An 18769-nucleotide genomic window follows, 5' to 3' on the forward strand; every position below is an offset into this window, starting at 1 on the left:
CTCCTGCCTTGCTTGGAATTTAGCTTGGGGCATACCAGGGAGGGAGGGATTTCTACAAATGCTAGCAGAAAGACGGCTGTGGGGGCCCAACAGAGACCTCAGCGCTCTTTCAAGGCTTCCGAATGCATAAGCACCAAACTGGACTCCTTGACAGTCACAGCCTCTGGGGACTCACACACTCACAGATGCCTCTGTTCATCATGTGGCCCTTCTTCCTATGCAAAGAGTTTTTTTTTCCTTTACGTTAGTGCAAAATGTGGATAAACAAGCTTTTGAAATTTTACTTCCAGCCTTCTATCCTAAGGAAACAATCTGACATGAAGACAAATATTTATGCATTAAAATGTTCTTTGCAGCATGATTTATAATGGGAAATATGGTAAACAACTCAAACGTTCAACATTACGAGGCTAGTTAACTAACTTACGGTACCATTATATTATACAGTGGAATATTAGGTGGCCACAAAAAGCATGTACAAAAAAAGCATTTTTAATAACATATGAAAATACCTAAAAGATAATGTTAAGGGGAAAATTTAAAGGAAAAAGATGCACAGAAAAGACTTAAATAAATAAAATTAGGGCCAGATGCACTGGCTCATGCTTATAATCCCAGAACTTTGTGAGGTCAAGGCAGGTAGATTGCTTGAGACCAGGAGTTTGAGACCAGTTTGGACGACAGAGTGAATCTCCATTAAAAAAAAAAAAAAAAAGCCAGGCATGGTAGTGTGTTCTTATAGTCTAGCTACTGAGGAGGCTGAGGCAGGAGGATCACTTGAACCCAGGAGTTTGAAATTAAAGCGAGCTATGATCATGCCACCATATTCCAGTCTGGGTGACAGACTAAGACCCTATCTCAAAAACAAACAAAATAAACAAAACAAAGAAAAGAAAATCCCTTCCTCCTACCGGGCACAACAAACAAATGAAAAATACAGATGAATTAAAGAAACACATGAAAAAACAAAAAACATTATACCAAAATATAGGGCACTATTTTTATATCCTAAGGATGGATCCTAAACAACTCACAATCCCAGAGGTCAGGATGGGAGAAGATAGACTCACAGAATGGCTCAGTGGTTAGGCGGTGGCCTCTGGCACAGCCTAGGCTTTCATCCTGGCTGCACATTTTGGCTATGTAATCTTTAGCAAGTTTCTTGACCTCTTGGTGCTACCCTTCCTTACTTATAAAATGAGAATATTTAATCATGACATCAAATTCACTGAATTTTTTGTGAAGACTAAATGTGTTAAAATATGGAAAGTGTGTAGAACGATGCCTGATCCATAGTAAGTGTGATCAGTGATCAATAAATATAATAGCTATTACTCAGCTACAAAAGATGCAGAGCTTTGTACAATGAAAGGCACCATAAAGAAAGTTAAAGCAAGAAATAGATTAACGGGGCCAGGCGTGGTGGCTCACGCCTGTAATCCAAGCACTTTGGAGGCCAAGGCGGGCGGATCACCTGAGGTCAGGAGTTCAAGACCAGCCTGACCAACATGGTGAAACCCTGTCTTAAAAAAAAAAAAAGAAATAGATTAACGGAACATGGAAAACACAGAAAACAGATCAAGATTAGTATCTATAATTATAGATGTCTAGGTTAAGAATAAAAAGACGAACCACCAAGTAGAAAAATGGGCAGAGTGTATGAATAGGTGGTCCATGGAAGAAACAGGAAAAGCTGATTACCACGTGAAAAGATGTCCTGCTTCCCTAGAGGTCAGAGAGCTACAGACAAGTTGCTCTATTGCCCAGCTTAGCAGAAATATAAAAGGCAGATAGTATCCATGGCTGCAAGGACAGGGGCTCTGCTACACACTGCTGGGTTTGGGAAAACCTTTCTGTGGGGCAATTTGGTAGCATCTTCTAAAGCTCAAGTTTACTTACCTCAGAGCCAAGGAAATTCACTTTAGGAATTAATAAAAAATATTTACACATGTTCCCAATTATGAATGTTTACAAATACTCATTGTATTGTTTGAATAGTGAAAAATTGTAAACATAATATCTATCAATAGGGGAATGGTTTAAAATTTATGGCATATTCAAATTATATAATTCTATTCAATGGTTAAAAAGACTGAGGTAGATTTATGTGCCAATATCTACATTTACATGAAAATATCTTCAAGAACTATTGGTGATTAAAAAAAAAACAAATTATAAAAAAATGGATAGGAAGTGATCCTATTTATGTTTAAACAACAACAACAACAGCAAACCAACCCCCTGTTGTTTAGGTGGAAGCACTGCAGAAGGAGAAGGATCCATGCTCCACTATGAGTGGAGCCCACCCCTGAGAAGGGCGCACGGTGGGGAGGGAGGGATTCTCACTGTCTGCACTATATTATTATTATTATTTTGAGAGAGAGTCTCGCACTGTCACCCAGGCTGTAGTGCAGTGGCATGATCTCGGCTCTTGGCTCACTGTAATCTCTATCTTCTGGATTCAAGCAATTCTCCCACCTCAGCCTCCTGAGTAGCTGGGACTACAGGCATGTACCACCACGCCCAGCTAATTTTTTGTATTTTTGGTAGAGATGGGGTTTCACAATGTTGGCCACGATGGTCTCACTCTCCTGACTACGTGATCTGCCTGCCTCGGCCTCCCAAAGTGCTGGGATTACAATCATGAGCCACTGTACCTGACCTGCACTATATTCTTATGTAACCCTTGAACCTTGCACTGCTGATAACAAGAATGCTGTTAATATTATTCTTAAATTATTTGTGCAATTAGAAAATACAAGTGGCCACGTAAAGTGGCTCATGCCTGTAATCCCAGCTGCTTGGGAGGCAGAGGCAGGAGAATCACTTGAGGCCAGGAGTTCAAGACCAGCCTGAGCAACACAGGGACACTTTAGACTCTTTCCACAAAAAGAAATCCAAAAAATTAGCCAGGTGTGATTTCCCATGCCTGTAGTCCCAGCTGCTCAGGAGGCTGAAGTGGGAGGATCACTTGAGCTCAGGAGTTTGAGGCCAGCCTGAGCAACATAGTGAGACCCTGTCTCAAAGAAAAGAAAAGAAAAAACAGAAATAAATGAATAAATAAAATAAAATGATAGCATGAAGGCACTTTGTGGCATGATAGTTACAGAAATCTATACATGTGATTAAAAGGTCACTGTTATGGTATGTTCATCTAACAAATAAAAGTTAAAAACAAGGGGAAAAATAAATAAAAAAGACTAGCAAGAATGATGCCAAAAAGTAAAAAAGAAAGTGGTTACCTCTAGATAATGGGATTATAGGTAGTTTCTTTCTTTGATCATTTATCTTTTACTATACCTTCTAGATTTTCTACCAAGGTTATATATTGCTTTGAGAATAAGACAAAACTAAAAAGCTTAAAAAAAAAAAAAAAAAGCAGATAATCTTGAGTGTGATGGGGACCTGCTGCCAGAAACAGACCAGCTCCTGGAAAGCAGTCCAGACACCTGCTGGAGGCGAGTTATGGCAAAGAAAACATCTCATCTCAGACCTGTTGCCAAGGAAAACAGGTCGATGTGTCAGAGGGTGGGCAAGGGTAGAGCCATGTGGCCCCCAAGAAGCCCTGCAGCACAGGGGAGAGGAAGGGCAGGGGTGCTCAGGATCTCCAGCTCCCACATGGGTGTCCATGGGCCTAGCAGAGATCAACTGCTCCTCAGGGACACCCCTTCCTGGGATGTCCCACCTGGTCCCTGAATATCCCCACGTGAGCCATGGGCAGTTTGTCCTTCCCCTGCTAATGCAGGCCTGGAGTTACTAGAGAAGGACAAAAAACAGACAGTGACAAGAGGAGGTAAGTGGCCACCCACACTCTGACTTCTTTCACACTGAACGCTGCAGAAAAACAAGTGCCACAGGTGGCAGCAGTCAGTGTCCTGCTGACATACCCTTTGCAGAGAGCATCTCTGTCACCTGCTGCAGGGTAGGAAAACTGGGCCTGGAACTGCACGTGAGGACTTACCATGAGGACCAGAGGGAGGTCAGGCACAAAGCCTCACTACAAAGGGGAAGCCACGTGCTAGCAAGAGGTTGCTCCTGGCCTCGGGCCCAGGCTCTGTTACCAGCAGCACCACAGACGTGCCCCTCTCAGAGCCCTCTGCTCACACTCAGCCTGTCCCATCCAGGAGGCCTGGCCTAGCTCCTGGAGGACAGGACTGTGGGGCAAACCTGGCTGTAAATCTCAGTGTGGCCTGCAGCAGGACGGAGATTACCCATATGAAGAACTTAGCATTATGGCTGCCCCAGGCTCATCTATTTAGCAACAACTTAGGCATCAGTTGGAGAGGCTGCTGAATTATCTGTGGAGGATTTCTAAGGGACTCTCGCTGGGGGAGAGAGAAGGAAGGAAGACAATGGGGAGACCAGGGAGGCAGAGGTGGAAAGTAAGTGGCAGGAGTGCTGGGAAGAGGGTAAAGGACCAGGTCCTGTAGCATCCCCAGGTCAGTCATCACTCATGGTGACGGGTGACATAGAACGGGGAGGAGTGCCATGTGTCATTCCTGTCAAGAGCCCAGCGGAGCAGCCTCACAAGTGTCCCAACAGTTCCATAAAGAAAAGCAAGTAACTTGCCTCTGGAACCCACAGGTGCCAGAGAGCACCCCCCTGGGGCGGCACAGGTCAGGAGGAAAGCTGAAGACCCTTTCCCTTCCTGGCCTTTCTAAGCAGGACTGGGAAAGAAACTAACATTGACTGGGTACTCACGATGGGCATAGAAGCAACAAAGCAGACCAGCTTGGGCAAAAGTGAGACCCCCATCTCTACAGAAAATTTAAAAATTACCCAGGTGTAGTAGCATGCACCTCTAGTCCCAACTACATAGGAGGCTGAGGTGGGAGGATCACCTGGGCCCAGGAGGTCAAGGCTGCTTTTTTTGTGCCACTGCACTGCAGCCTGAGAGACAGAGTGAGACCTGATGTCAAAGAAAGACAAAGAAAAGAAGAACAGGAAAAAGAAGCAAATAAGCAACGCTGCAAAGAAAGACCATGGTTTTCTCTGGGCATCAGCATCAGGAAGTATTTTAATTTTCTTCTCTATACTTTCCTATATTATCCCACGACACAATGTACATGCATTGCTTTCATAATTAACAAGAGTCATAAAAAATCAATTCAGCTTTTTAGTTTGAGCCCCACTATTTTGGTTTGTTGGGATGCTTCAAAATGTCATTGCATGGTCTGGTATTTTAGCTGGTTAGCCTTTTCCCAAGGCTAACCCTGCCCAATGTGAAAGTATGCTTTTTAATAGTGTTAGCAAAGTTGCTGATTAAAAACAGGTACATACCCTCTAGACAGCAGGCCAGATTGACAGTCATAAAGTACCCAGGGGATGCTTCCCCTCAGGGTAGCTCCATCCTGTCTGATTCTCCCCATCACAGTTAGGAAAACAGCAACTCATTTAGTCAAATGTCTTGATAAAAGAAAGACATGCTCATTCATCAAGCTCAGCAATCCAAGAAACGAACCAAGCAGCACATTCAGCGATCTGCAGTAGAAGGTGTGCTCTGCTATGCTGATGGATCCCAATTTGTTTCTGTAAGTCTCTTAAAATGGTCTATCTCCAAATCACTCCGTATTTGGCCTGGAGCTGACACCTGGAGCACTGTGATTTCTGGATTTCACCCTTTCTGCACTTAGGAAACCTGGGATGGTACTGCTGGTCTCTGGCCTCTTCATATTTGTCCTTTACTCAAGGTCCCTCAAACACTGCAAAAGTGCTTTCTCAATCACTGGGGGTTCTCGGAAGCACTTTGGCATGAGGCACAAAGCCAGGCAGCTAAGACCTCTCTGCTCTCAGTTCACCTGTCCCGAGCTCCGAACTCCCTAGAAGGCATGTCCATTCCATCCCTTTCTAGGCTAAAGAGCATGCTCCCAGATGAAGGACTGTGTGGAAAGATAATTAATCCAGAGCTATCGCCATCTGACAGGAACATTAACGGGCAGCACATCAGGAAGCTAACCACATGCTTTTACCCTGATCCCTCTCACTCTGCCAGTCCAGCAGAAATAAACCCACATGTGCAGAGCCATGAAAGGCCAGGGGACTGGTGGGCTCCCCTGACTGGAGTAAAGGACTGGAAGGACAGACATCTGGAGGGGAAGACGCTAGAGGTTCCCAAGGAGGAACTGAAAACAGCCAGCCAGTATCTGCCATCATGGCAAGCAGGGTGATTTCAGCTCCAGATTCAACAAAACTTCCTGCAAGCCTTGCTGCCAACAGCAGCTGTGAGTCCAGCATATTTTACAGCCAGGAAGAACACTGCAGTGCTGCCTGGCTGGCCTCACAGCAGGCATTTTTTTGGGTACCTTTACCCTCAGGGATGCCCTCACCAAGGCCTTAGCAGACCTGAGGCAGACGCTCCTAAGGCCCTGCCGTTTTGATTTATCAGGAGAGGCCCACAAGACGGGGGTGGGGCTTGAAACTTTGTTTTGGGGCCTTGCTTTGTTCTCTTTTCAGAAGAGCTATAGGAAACCTTTCCTTTGGATTCTCTTAAGAATTTAGCACGTGTAAGAAAGAAAGAGTTAGGAAAATGCATAGTAAGAGTACATTTATAAACAGTCTCCAGGCTAGCCAAACCCAAACCCACAGATACTGTGGAGAAAGGGGAGGTGGCCAGGAGACCCAGCTCAGGCTCTGACCCCATTCTTTCTGGATCCTGAGGCTCTTGAGGCCTGAGGCAGCTCAGGACTCTTGAAGCAGTGGGTGGTCTGTGTCATTTCTCTACGTGACAGTTTCATCTGTCAAATGGGGCTAATCCTACTCACTGTGGCACTGTGGGTAAAATGAAAGATGACCCTTCAGGAAGACCATTTGTTATCGCCATAGGGTGACACACGGCTGCTGGCATGCGGACCCTATGATTGAGAGGAGGAATAACATTTCCTTCTCATGAAATATGCCTCTATGGACTAACCATCCTCACGCACTGTGACCTCGCAATTTCGGCCCTGCTCCGTGAGGCACTGACCTCTAGCTTTTCCTCCACAATCTCTTGTTTACCACACTCTGCGCCCACGACTGCCATCCCCTGGCCTCACGAGGCCTTGTTTGCCTTCCCAGGGGCAGCCTTGTCCCTCTTGGAAACCACCTATATTCAATTTTCTACTCTCCATGAGAGTGGGGAGGATACTGGCCCAGAAAACTGAGCCACAGGCCTTTTAGCCCTATCGCAAGCACATTTGATAGCACTTACAGCGTTTTACTTCCTTGATTCACTGTGGTCATTTCAGGCTGAGACTGCAACCAGGTGAAGCACACAGAAGGCATTCTAGATACCAGGTGATCTGCAGCTCCAGCCTGGCCTCCCCACGCTCTCTTGGCTCCTGGGCAAAGACAAGCCCTCCTGTGGCCTCAGCACCTGACCTCGTGTAAGATGAGAGGTGACTACTGTGCTAGGTAGTATCTTTTTTTTTTTTAATTAAAAAAATTCTTTTAGAGACAGGATCATTTTTTTGAGATGGAGTCTCACTCTGTCACCCAGGCTGGAGTGCAGTGGCAAAATCTTGGCTCACTATAACCTCCACCTTCCACGTTCAAGTGATTCTCCTGCCTCAGCCTCCTGAGTAACTGGGATTACAGGTGTGGGCCCCCATGCCCGGCTAATGAGACAGGGTCTTGTTTGGTTACCCGGGCTGGAGTGCAATGGTGCAATCACAGCTCACTGCAGCCTCAACCTGCCAGGTTCAAGCAATCCTCCCACCTCAGCCTCCTGAGTAGCTGGGATCACAAGTTGTGCACCACCATGCCTGGCTAATTTTTTATTTTTTGTAGAGATGGGCATCTTGCTGTGTGGCCCAGGCTGATCTTGAACTCTTGGCCTTAAACAATCCTCCTGCCTTGGCCTCCCAAAGTTCTGGAATTATAGGCATGAGCCCCTATATGAGGCATCAGCCCTAATTTTATTTCCAGGCCCGGTCTGTTCTAGGTAACATCTCAGGGTGCTTCCAGCCTAATTTCTCCAATTCATGCTGACTGGGAGGAAGCTGCTCAGAGCAACAGGTGGTGGAGCCTCACTGAACTCTAGCAAAGTGACAAGTGCAGCCTGATTGGGGCTTCTGTGTTGTTTCCATGGCAATGGGGGGTGGGCCGTGTGCACCGTGAGGGTGGAGACCTCGCCTGTCACCACTGCATCCCCTGGCTTAGCATGGGTCCTGGCATCCAACAAGTGCGTGCTTCCTGGGTTCACACTGCGAAACACCATGCTCATCCTACTCTGAGAGAGGGGAGGGTGTGCAGAGGAGGAGCAAAGTTCCACTCACATGGGGCGTGGAACATGACGAGGACAGAGGAGTGTTCCTTCACAAACTGGTCAAAGTCTTCATCGGTCAGGTGATAAACGGAGCCGCCCTCATCTGCCCAGGGAGTCTCAGGGACCTGGGGCTGTGGCGGCTGCGGACTGGAAGACCAAAAACAGGCAGAGCTCAGAGCAGGCCCTGGGGCCTGGGCAGCCCTTCTCATTCCAGCCCCCTGGACATGAAGCTCCCCACTGGCTCGGCATGGCCCCCTCCAGGGGCTCAGCCTTTAACAAACCAGGAACTACCCCCGTGGTAGTGTCATGGGGTGAGTGGTGTGGCCCTGCCCACCTCCACCTTCCCCGCAAAGCCCCAGACAGGAACCTAGTTGAAACACTGTTACAAACAGTAGCTTCTGGTTACAGCTCTCTAGATAGCCTAAGACATCTTACTTCCTCCTGGGAATCTGGGGGCTTGTTAGCTTTCTCAACCTATTTCAAACTTTCAGCAAACTGGAAAGAATAAATAGCAACAGTGAATGATGACCTTTGGAAATGCTCACTGTTGTGTTTAGAACTGCCCACTAGACAGTGGAGAGGAGTAAGAGGGCACAGAGAGGAGGGATGAGGAGGAGAGAGAAGTCAGGTACCTGAGAAAGATCAGATCTAGGCCAGGCAAGGGGAAGCTGCCACATGGGGGTGCAGGGGAGTTCACCAAACAGCCTTGGGGGAAGGTCACAGTGAGGGAAAGAAGGCTGAGGGTATCCTAACTATGACAGTGTATACGCTACATCACGAATCCTTCCCAGAGGCCAACAACCAACTTATTTAGTCCTCCCAGAAGCCAGACCAACTCCACCAGTTATCAGCTGCAAAACCTCAGGCAGCCGCTTGACCTCTCCGGAGCTTGTTTCCGCAGAGTGACTGTGTGACCGTCCTGTCACCATCTGCTAGGAGGAGGGAGGCTCGCAGGGGCCCTCCCTTGCTCCAAAGTTCAGGACAGGGTGGCTGTGGTGACACAATCTCCCTGCTGCTTTACTGTCACAAGTACCTTTGCCAGAGCACCTTAATTGCAGCTTTGAAAAAACCCTCAAGGATGACAAATGCGAAAAGACAACCATTGTGTCTCACCTTTGAGAGCTTGCAGGAGCATCAGTTTTAAAGTTCAAGCACCAGAGACAGCGAAGTGGCTGACACAGTGGAATCTGCTACTTCCTCCCCCCCGCAGAAGCCCAGGTATGATGTCGCCTTCAGAAGCCCTCTCTGGCCCTTCTGACTGGGCCCCACAAGCTGCTATGGCCTCCGAGGTCCCAAGAAATAAAAGGAGGCAGGGAGAGGGCAAATCACTCTCAGCCAATGCATATCCAATGTCAGATGGGACTGGTGACAAAATCAAGCTTCAGAAAGAATCATCAGCCAGAAAATGGTCCCAGACAAACATGCAATCTAGGTTCCTATACCTGGGCTCAAACAACTGACCCCTCAGAACACCACCAATCCCACTTCAGAGCAATTTATCTTTACAGTACACCTGCACGCATACAACATTACGTGCATCCGGAGGCATCCACTGCAGGTTATTTGTCATAGCGAAGACTGGAAGGACAGGTTAGGTGAACTGCTGTCCATCTACACTAGGAAGGGCTGAGCGCTGCAAAGAATGATGTTCTCTACACTGTGATGTGGACAGACTGCTGGAGATGAATGGAACAGTCTAGAATTTGCTAACTTTTGCATTAAAAGGGGGGAGATAAAATATACTCATTCACATTTGCTAGTATCTACATAAACACCCTAAGAACATAAAAGAAACGGGTCTAAGTTGTAAATTCTAGGGTATGGGAGGAAGAATAAGAAAAAGGAAAGAAGTGAAAGGGAGGCTTTTGAATGTATTCCTTTTAAACATTCTTAAAATGTTGCCAGCCTGGACAAAAGAATGAGATTCCATGTCTACAAAAACATGAAATAGAAAAATCAGCCGGGTATGGTGGCCTGTGCCTGTAGACCCAGCTACTCAGGAAGCTGAGGCAGGAGGATCACTTGAGCCCAGGAGCTCAAAGCTGCAGTGAGCTGTGATGGCACCCTCTACGCTCCAGCCTGGGTGACAGAGAGAGACCTTATTTAAAAAATAAAAATAATTTTAAAAATTGAATTATGTGAATGTAATTGATTCAAAAACTAAACTTTTTAAAAGTCCAGCAAGAGCACAAATATGGGATGGAGAGGCCATGGCTCAGCAGGAAGACAGGCCCAGGAAGGAAAGAACCAGAGGAGCATCCAGTCATGGAGGCGAATACACTCTAAAATCGCGAAAATAACAGTTCAGGAGTTAAAACAAACAAACAAAAAAAACCTTTCCGGGTAGAAAAAGCAGAGTATGGGCTCAAGAACCACAGCCACACAGAAGACAAGGCTCTGAAGGGCCCAGGGACCCACTCCCTGAGGCACAGCTGCAGCCTAGGGCTGAAAACAGGAGGTTTAGCTGAAAACTGGAGTGGTCAGATCCTCAGATCCTAGGGCACTCTCCTCTCCCACCCAGGAGACTGGAAGTTTCTTTCTGGGAGAGGACTGCAGAACCGGGCACCATGGTAAAAGGATGTACTGGGAAGAGACGGACTGAGTGGGAGTCTGAACCCAAAACACTGAAAGATGCTTTTCACTCCCTGCCTACCCCAGGCAGGGAGCTCCTTGCAGAGCACTCTCTCACCTCTGTACTAACTCCTGCGCCCAATACACAGCAGACACCCAGTACATGCTCATTGAATAGAAGCATTCCCTGAATGAGGGGAAAATGGCTTAAGGAACTGGAAGTGTTTAATTTGGAGACAGGATGTAAGAGAACACAGTGGCTATCATCAAATATTCCAAACTGCATTAAGAAAAGAAATTAAGATTTATTTTCTAGGGCCTGAAGAGGAGAACCAACACTAATGAGTGGAAGCTCCAGAGAAAGAAACTTCAGTTCGATGTAAGTAAGAATGTTCTGTCTACTGCAGGGAAGAGGGAAAGAAGGCCAAAGTGGGAGTCAGCAGACCTAAGCTTGAGTCCTGTTTCCTTCACTACCCACAATCAGAGAGCTTCAAACAGCCAAAAGACAGTGCGTTTGTGGTCCTTTCTTTACTTGCCTCTCAGCCTCAACTAGACAGAAAATATATGTGAGATGCTTTGTAATTTTATAAAGTACTGCCCAAATGTTCCTAGACACCATTTACCACCTAAATCATAAGAGTCATTCAAGCATGAATGGGCAACCTCAGAATGAGTCCAATGGGAGTGAGGAAATGCAAACATTGAAAGGATGACTGGGGCAGATTTGATGACTTTATGTTCCCTTCCGATCTGCTTTCATGCAACTGATTTCATGAGCTCTGCAGTTTAGAGATAGCAATTGGTCCCAGGCTCCCTAGGACTGGGAGCGCCTTACAATCAGACCTTTTTCTAAGGGAGATGTATGTTCCATAGACGAGAAGATGCAACTCTAACCACTACGAGTCCAGAAAACTTGGTGTTTGTAAATTCAGTTCACTTCTGGTTGGTATAAAGCGACACAGGCCAAAATGGCCCTGCCTGAAATGGACTGCTGCTTATGCACCCTTCCACCTGTCTGCTAGCCCAGCTCACCACTGACAACTTCAAGGGGCCAGTGAGATATGTGGCCATTAAGAGAACAAAAGGCACCAGTGCCACAATCAATGCATCTACTCCAGAGCCCTCACACGCTCAGATGCCAGGGGCTGACTCCCTGCCCTGCCTCACCTGGTGCCACCCTTCCCCAGCCCAACCACCAGAGTCACGCATTGAAGGGTGGGACCTAGGGACTTCTCTCCTAGGTGTTTGAGAGCCAGCTGGAGAATTAGCAAGGCTGGGTTCACCCTCATCTTTCTCTACTTGTCTGCAAAGAAGCCCTAAGCAGCTAAGGGCCAACGGAGAAACCTGGTGAAACAGGAAAGGTGAGATCACTACTGCCCACCAGGATCTGAGGGGTAACTGGAAAAGGCTTAATACAAGTGGGACCAGAAAAACCCACAGGCAGAGCTGGATCTACGTAGGGGAAATAATACCACAATATGCTATCTTTGGGTAATAGGGTGGGGGAGGACTTTTTGTTTAACCACACTTTTAGGTTTTTCTATAATAAGCCTATCTTAGTCGAGTCTCTCTAAAATCAGAAAAGATTTTTAAAAATTAAGCCAGTTGGTAGCAGAGCGATGTTGCTAGCTCCAGCAGAGGCTAAGGCTGTTAACAACAGCTCCTTCCCTCCCACGATGGGAGATGGGGGGAAGTAGGGAGTGGGGATCCGGTGCCCAGGACCAGAGTCTGGAGGCAGCTGTGGTGTGCAGGCCAGCCAGAGCAATGCAGGTAGGGGAGCTGTGATGGGGTGCACCGAGAGGAGAGGGGTGGGAGGATGGGGAAGGAGACTCCAGTTGGGAGATAATAGCCTGTTTCAAAAACGCCATTGATGTGCTCCCTTTGTCTAGGGTTAGCAGGCAATTCTGAACACTTAAAAAAAACACACACAAATTGTATCCTTCCAAAAAAGATATAAGGATGTTTTGAAATCAGAAAAGGTTAGAAAAGGGAAAGAAAGCAGACAGACTTTATGCTCTGGTGACAAATGAGATTGCTATTTGTTGAGACATTCTCCCAAAGCAGAATGAGATGTGTCTGCCTGGAGGAGAGGACATGCTTATTATCAAATGAAAAAGGAAAACAGTCAAGCAAAGGCCCAGGTTAAGACAATGAACACATGATCATGGGCAGCAGCCTTCCCAGGCGGGGGCTGGAAATGAGACAGCCGATGAGGGCAGAGACGTGAGGATGCTTCCAAGAAATAAAAGACACGATGCAAACGTGGTAGCCCTTGTTCTTATCTCCCGGGCCCCTGGGAGTAGGCAGAACAGAAGAGGGAGATTCTCCACCTTTAGAAATCTAACAGTTTCATGCTCGTTTTTTTTTTTTTTCTTTCCTGGTACAAAATTTACCCTTCTTTCCCATTTTGAAAATACACATTTTCAACCTCCATGTCTTTGGATAACTAATTCTTTAATCCTGGGGTTTGCACACTGTGTCCCTAAGGTAATGATGTCAATAAATATCCACTGTGCTGGCAGCTGAGGGGAAGGGCTCCAAGCAGAACTTGAGGAGGCTGAGCTGGACTGTGGGGGCTGCAGGGAGCTGGGCCGGGGGCAGGGATCCATTAGGGCCCTGCCACTGCCTACCAGCAGCACCACCCCCTCACTGTGCCTCAGGGACCTCATTCATAAAATGAAGAGAAAGGTAACATCTTCCTTACAGTGCTGTTGTGAGGACTAAATGAGAATCCATGTAAAGTGCTTACAACAGTGTCAGCCACAAAGGAGATTGGCTGTTGTTATTCCAGCGTGTGTGCACAAATTCCCACGAAGCAGCAGCAGCTGGTAAGTGCCGAACTTGTGACACACAGAGCGTAGCCTGAACAGGGTGCGTGCTCAGTGAGGGTGGCCTGGGGAGGCTTCCAGAAGGGGACATCATGAGCCTGAGGTGGAAGAGCTCGTGAGAAGTGGGAATGGGGTGATCCGGCAGGACAAAGCAGCAGGCCTAGCACAGTGGGGGCTCCAAGTAAGGGGGGCAGCAGCCAACAGGGTGGTGGAGTTTGGCATTACAAGGATCTAATCACGTTATAAAACAGGGATCGCAGGTTGCTCTGAAGCCATGCCTGTGGGGGCATTAGAATATTTCTTAGTACCTTCACAGCACCTAAGACAGTGTTGTGTTTGAAAGAAGCGTTCAACTGACAATTCTGTTTTCAGAGAGACCTGCACTGGAGCCTCTCTCAAACCTGGTATCCTGGGTGAGAAATACCTCTATCCATCAGATAGATGTGTCGAGGAGAAACTCAATGTGAAATGTGGGAAGATTTCAGAAAGGCCCTGACTATTCCAGAAGAGCTGACAGGCTTCGGCAGCCCCTCCCCAGTTTCAGTCTGTGGCGAAGGGAGGTAGGGGAGACAGACTCCCCACCCAACACACCAGGCAGGTCTGATCATCACAGGCCAAAGTCACACCAAATCCTCACGGATCCTGCAACTTGAATTCCGAAAATCCCCATAATGACCTAGACTCAAGCCAGAGACAGCTGTGGGCCATACCACAGTTCCCTTCCTCATTCTCTCCCCCAACTACCAGCCAGAGCCCTGCGGCCCTCGGGCTCAGCAGATGCCCCGCCCTCTGGATCCACACCCCCCAACACACACACACACACACACACACACACACACACACACACGTGCGCGCCCCACTTACCTCTTCAGCCACTCCACGATGTCCTCGGCTGTGGACCCATAGTTGTCATACTGGAACAAGAACCTTCCTTTCCTGTGAAACATGGAGAAACCACACAGGCTCAGCCAGGGATGCAAATGCCACCCTGAGATTATGGTCAATCACCAGGGAAGGAAGCGAGCTTCAGAAGGAAAGTGGGGGACGTACTCAAAATAGCAGATGGTGGGGTAGCCGCGCACGCTGTATTCCTCCTTGATGTTTTCAAATTCAGAGGAGTGGACATTCATCCCGGCCAGCACCTGGGAGGAAGTGGAGAACAGCCGTGTGGAGCCTATGCCCCACAGACACCCTCTGATCCACACCCATCTGTCCAGCAGCTGTCCCACCAGAAAGACATACAGGACAAAGCCCCACAGACCAATGTGCATCAGGGCTGCTGGGAAACAAGGCCAGTGAAGCCAGCCAGGAATCACGACCTGGCGCTGGAGAAGGCAGGCAGCTTGGCCTAGTGCTGCACTCAGCACACCTGCTCCCTCTGCCGCCCTGCAGGAAGAACCACCCCAGAGCAAAGCCAATGTTCTGAGGGTTGCAGAAGAAGCCTGGCCTCGCCACCTAGTTCAAACTGCTCTCAGAGAGGGGCCACTGCCAAGGATGTGTTACGCCTATTTCTCTGCTCATGTCAACTCGGGTTGTATTCTTTCCTAATAAGTGGCTTTTGTACGCCCATTCAGCTCTGCGTAACATCCTTAGACACCCTCCTGGATACCTCATGGTTTGCCCACCTAGGCTTGAGTGTGATGTTTTCAAACCTCACAGCTCATATGTGGCCAGGGAGGCCGTGTGGCTCTCATAACACAACATGAGAAACGAGATGCCTGCCTAACTCTCCTCCCTCCAGGCCATGCTGTGCCTCCCCGGTGTTTCTTCCTGTTGGTGACCATTACCCACAGGCTTCCTGGATTATCATCTCAGAATTCTGAACAAATTCTGACTCCAGAGGTTTACCTGTCCACTATCCCTAAATCAGAAAGAATATTTTAGTAGCTGGGTAACATGATGTAGCTAAACACTAAGACTAACTCAAAGAATCCCCTAAAACTCCTTGTTTCCTGAAGCAGGAACCTTCTTCTCTAGGGATAGATCAGGAACTAGGAAGGAGAAGTCTGTAGAGATTAAAAACAAATTTTTTTGGAGACAGGGTTTCACTCTGTCAGCCAGGCTGGAGTGCAGTGGCACAATCATAGCTCACAGCACAAAAGCGCTGGGATGACAGGCACGAGCCACCGTGCCTAGTCAGGACTTTGAATCTGCTCTCACCAGAGAAGGTAGCTAGAATGGCTAGACACAGGAAGGCTGCTCCGCAAAGCAGAGTGCCATAGAAGTGAGGGAAACATAAGTCAAAAAAGCCAGCAGCAGTTGCAGAAGCAGAGAGAAGAAACCCTGCACAAAATCTTCCAATTCCACTGAATATAGGCTAAAATCCAGCTCCGTAACTAATTCCTGGGCTAAAGCAATCCTCCTACCCCAGCCTCCTCAGTAGCCGGACCACAGGTGTGTGCCACTATGTCCAGCTGATATTTTTTTTTTTCTTTTTGGTAGAGACGAGGTCTTGCTGTTGCCCAGGCTGGTCTCTAACTCCTGGGCTCAAGTGATCCTTCCACTTCGACCTCCCGAAGCGCTGGGATGGCAGGCATGAGCCACCATGCCCAGCCAGGACTTTGAATCTGCTCTCAGCAGAGAACACAGACAGAATGGCCAGACACAGGAAGGCCATTCCACAAAGCAGAGTGGCATAGAAGAGAGAAAAAAAGAGTCAAAAAAGCCAGCAGCAGTTACAGAAGCAAAGAGAAGAAACCCAGGAAGCTGAACTTTACTGACAAATATACAAGGACACATAGCAAGAGAAAAATAAATAGTGGTTTCAGTGTACAATAACTTGATTGCAAAGACAGCTTCCCCCTATGAGTCATGTGACCTTGGGCAAGTCACTCACCCTCATTGAGGTCCCTTGCTGGAAGATGTGACCATCACAGGACTCTTTAGAGAACTAAATGAGATGACCTGTGTCAGAGGTTGCAGCACAAAACTGGAGCTCAGTAACTGTCATCTTCCTTACTTCCTACCGAGTCTTCCTGGTAATGGGAGCCACTGTGCCTCTGGCCTCTCCATCCCTAGAAGCACCTGGATGTCTTTCCAATTATCTCAAGTCCCTAGCACAAGGCCTCACATACAGCAGGCACACAATAAATGCTCACTAAATCACTGATTTTTTTTTTCCTAGCCCATTTTAGGATATAGCAAATAATACAGGAAGAACAAATTTGAATTGAATTTACTTGAAGCCTTGGAATGCTCTATAAAAGTCATTCTGCTCATTTCCCAGTGGCCTGTTCCAGTAATATTTGTCTACTTTAAAAGTCCTTTTCTTTCTGCCTAATTGATCTCCCCAATGTCAGCGCACATTCACTACAGATTAATCTTACACGTCCTCCTCGCTCATTACATCACTTCCCTGCACAAAACCTTCCAATTCCATTGAATATAGGCTAAAATCCAGCTCCATATTCAATGCCCATATGGTCCCTATTTCATTTTTGAATCTTTCTTTCTTGCAAAACTCTTCATTGTACACCTGCTAGGGTCTATATTTTTTATTCTCCCAGGAACGAGACAGTCTGAGATTTCTGCACAGGAAGTTGGACCGTCTGCCTTCTCAGACATCTTGCTGAGTGCGGCAGCAACATGGCGCAGTGGCTGGAAGCATGGGCTCTGGACGCCTGGGTTTGAGTCCCAACTCTCCACAAGGTCATGCATTTCCTTGAACGAGCATGACCTCATGGGGAGTCAGATGTCAATAACTGGCAAGGCTGGGAAGAGGAGGCAGATGGAGACAGGGCTTGTTCTGACCGCTGCTCTGAGACAGGGGCGGCAGCATGGTTGCTAATGAGAATGCCAGCTAGCAGGAGTAGATGGAACAGACGTGATGAGTCACCAGACATCAATGACAGCAAAAAAGAGGCAGCCCTAACTTTGGAAATGGCAAAGGCTGTGCATCCCTGACCTGGCATGCCTTCCTTCCTAATGGCATCATCAGGTTGAATACTTCCCAAGAATTCTGTAGAGGAGGAAGATTTTTGACTCTTGCCAGGGACAGAGCCAGCCAAAAAGGCTCAAGGATGACAGAGATGAAGAGGAGACAGAAAGCCCTAATCCAGCTGTGTTTCAGCAGTGGGGAGGGGGTGAGCTTTGATTTCTGGGGAATAGCAGCCCATTTCTTAGTCCCACCTCTTCTCTCTGTGTGAAAACAAAAAGCAACTGACACCTGTGGTCACTCAACCCCTCCAGCCCAGTCCCCAGTTTCTGGGGAGCTGCCCCTGCAGAGTAAGCTCTGGCCTCTAGGGGCCTCCTGTGTGGGCAATGCCTGCGGTGGCCAGGGCCCTTCCCCTTTATGTAGCTGGGAAAAAGATAGAGCTTTCCAGAATATGCTTTCCTAGGAAATGAAGGGGAAAATTGAATAAAACAAACCCCAAGCAATACACAAACAAAGAAATGAGTTTACACAACCCAGATGCCTTAGGCCAAGGCAGCCAACACCTGGTCACAGCTTGACTTGCCCAGCTTCGTAGACAACACCTCTGACTTTTCTGTAATGTTGAGGGAACTAGAAGAGGTAATTTTATATTTTCTAGACCCGGGCCCAGGCAGAAGCTGAAATTCATTTTTTCTTTTTTTAGAGACAGGATCTTGCTCTGTCGCCCAGAGCGTGGTGCAATCATAGCTCACTGCAGCCTTGAACTCCTGGGCTCAAGTGATCCTTCTACCTCAGCCTCCCAAGTAGCTAGGACTGACTACAGGCATATCCTATTGCCCCCAGCTAATTTTTAAACTTTTTTGTAGACACAGGGTCTTACTATGTTGCCCAGGCTGGTCTCTAGCTCCTGGCCTCAAGTGATTCTCCCACCTTGGCCTCCCAAAGCACTGGGAATACAGGTGTAAGCTACCATGCCCTGCCAGAAACTAGTATTCTTAATACGAATGGTCTTTGGGGTTAACCTTTTAACCTGTCCTACAAATGTCCTTCCCACTACGCTACGCTTCTGTCCTTAATAACAAATGCTCGGGATTCCTTTAAAGGAAAGGAACATTATTCTTAATATAGAGCTTAAAATAAAACATACCCAGGAGTGATGAGCCACAAGCTATTCATTCATCAACATATACTGGATATCTACTGTGAGCTTGGCCCTGTGGTATGTACTAAAGAAACAGACATGAACACAGC

The 18769-nt window shown here is 47.5% G+C and overlaps 1 protein-coding gene across 3 annotated transcripts in view; it reads right to left on the bottom strand.

Annotated features, from left to right (window-relative positions):
• Positions 1-18769, bottom strand: part of PDIA5 (protein disulfide isomerase family A member 5) — a 130519-nt gene that overhangs the window by 60087 nt on the left and 51663 nt on the right. For all 3 annotated transcript variants that reach the window (XM_078351942.1, XM_002758754.6, XM_078351943.1), the window contains 3 exons: positions 14695-14786; positions 14509-14580; positions 8256-8392 (listed from right to left, as the gene is read on the bottom strand). In XM_078351942.1, the coding sequence (XP_078208068.1) occupies positions 8256-8392; positions 14509-14580; positions 14695-14786 (301 nt within the window). The remainder of the gene's footprint in view (positions 1-8255; positions 8393-14508; positions 14581-14694; positions 14787-18769) is intronic.

This window comes from Callithrix jacchus, chromosome 15 (genome assembly GCF_049354715.1).
Source record: "Callithrix jacchus isolate 240 chromosome 15, calJac240_pri, whole genome shotgun sequence".
In the NCBI taxonomy this organism is placed as follows: Eukaryota; Metazoa; Chordata; class Mammalia; order Primates; family Cebidae; genus Callithrix; species Callithrix jacchus.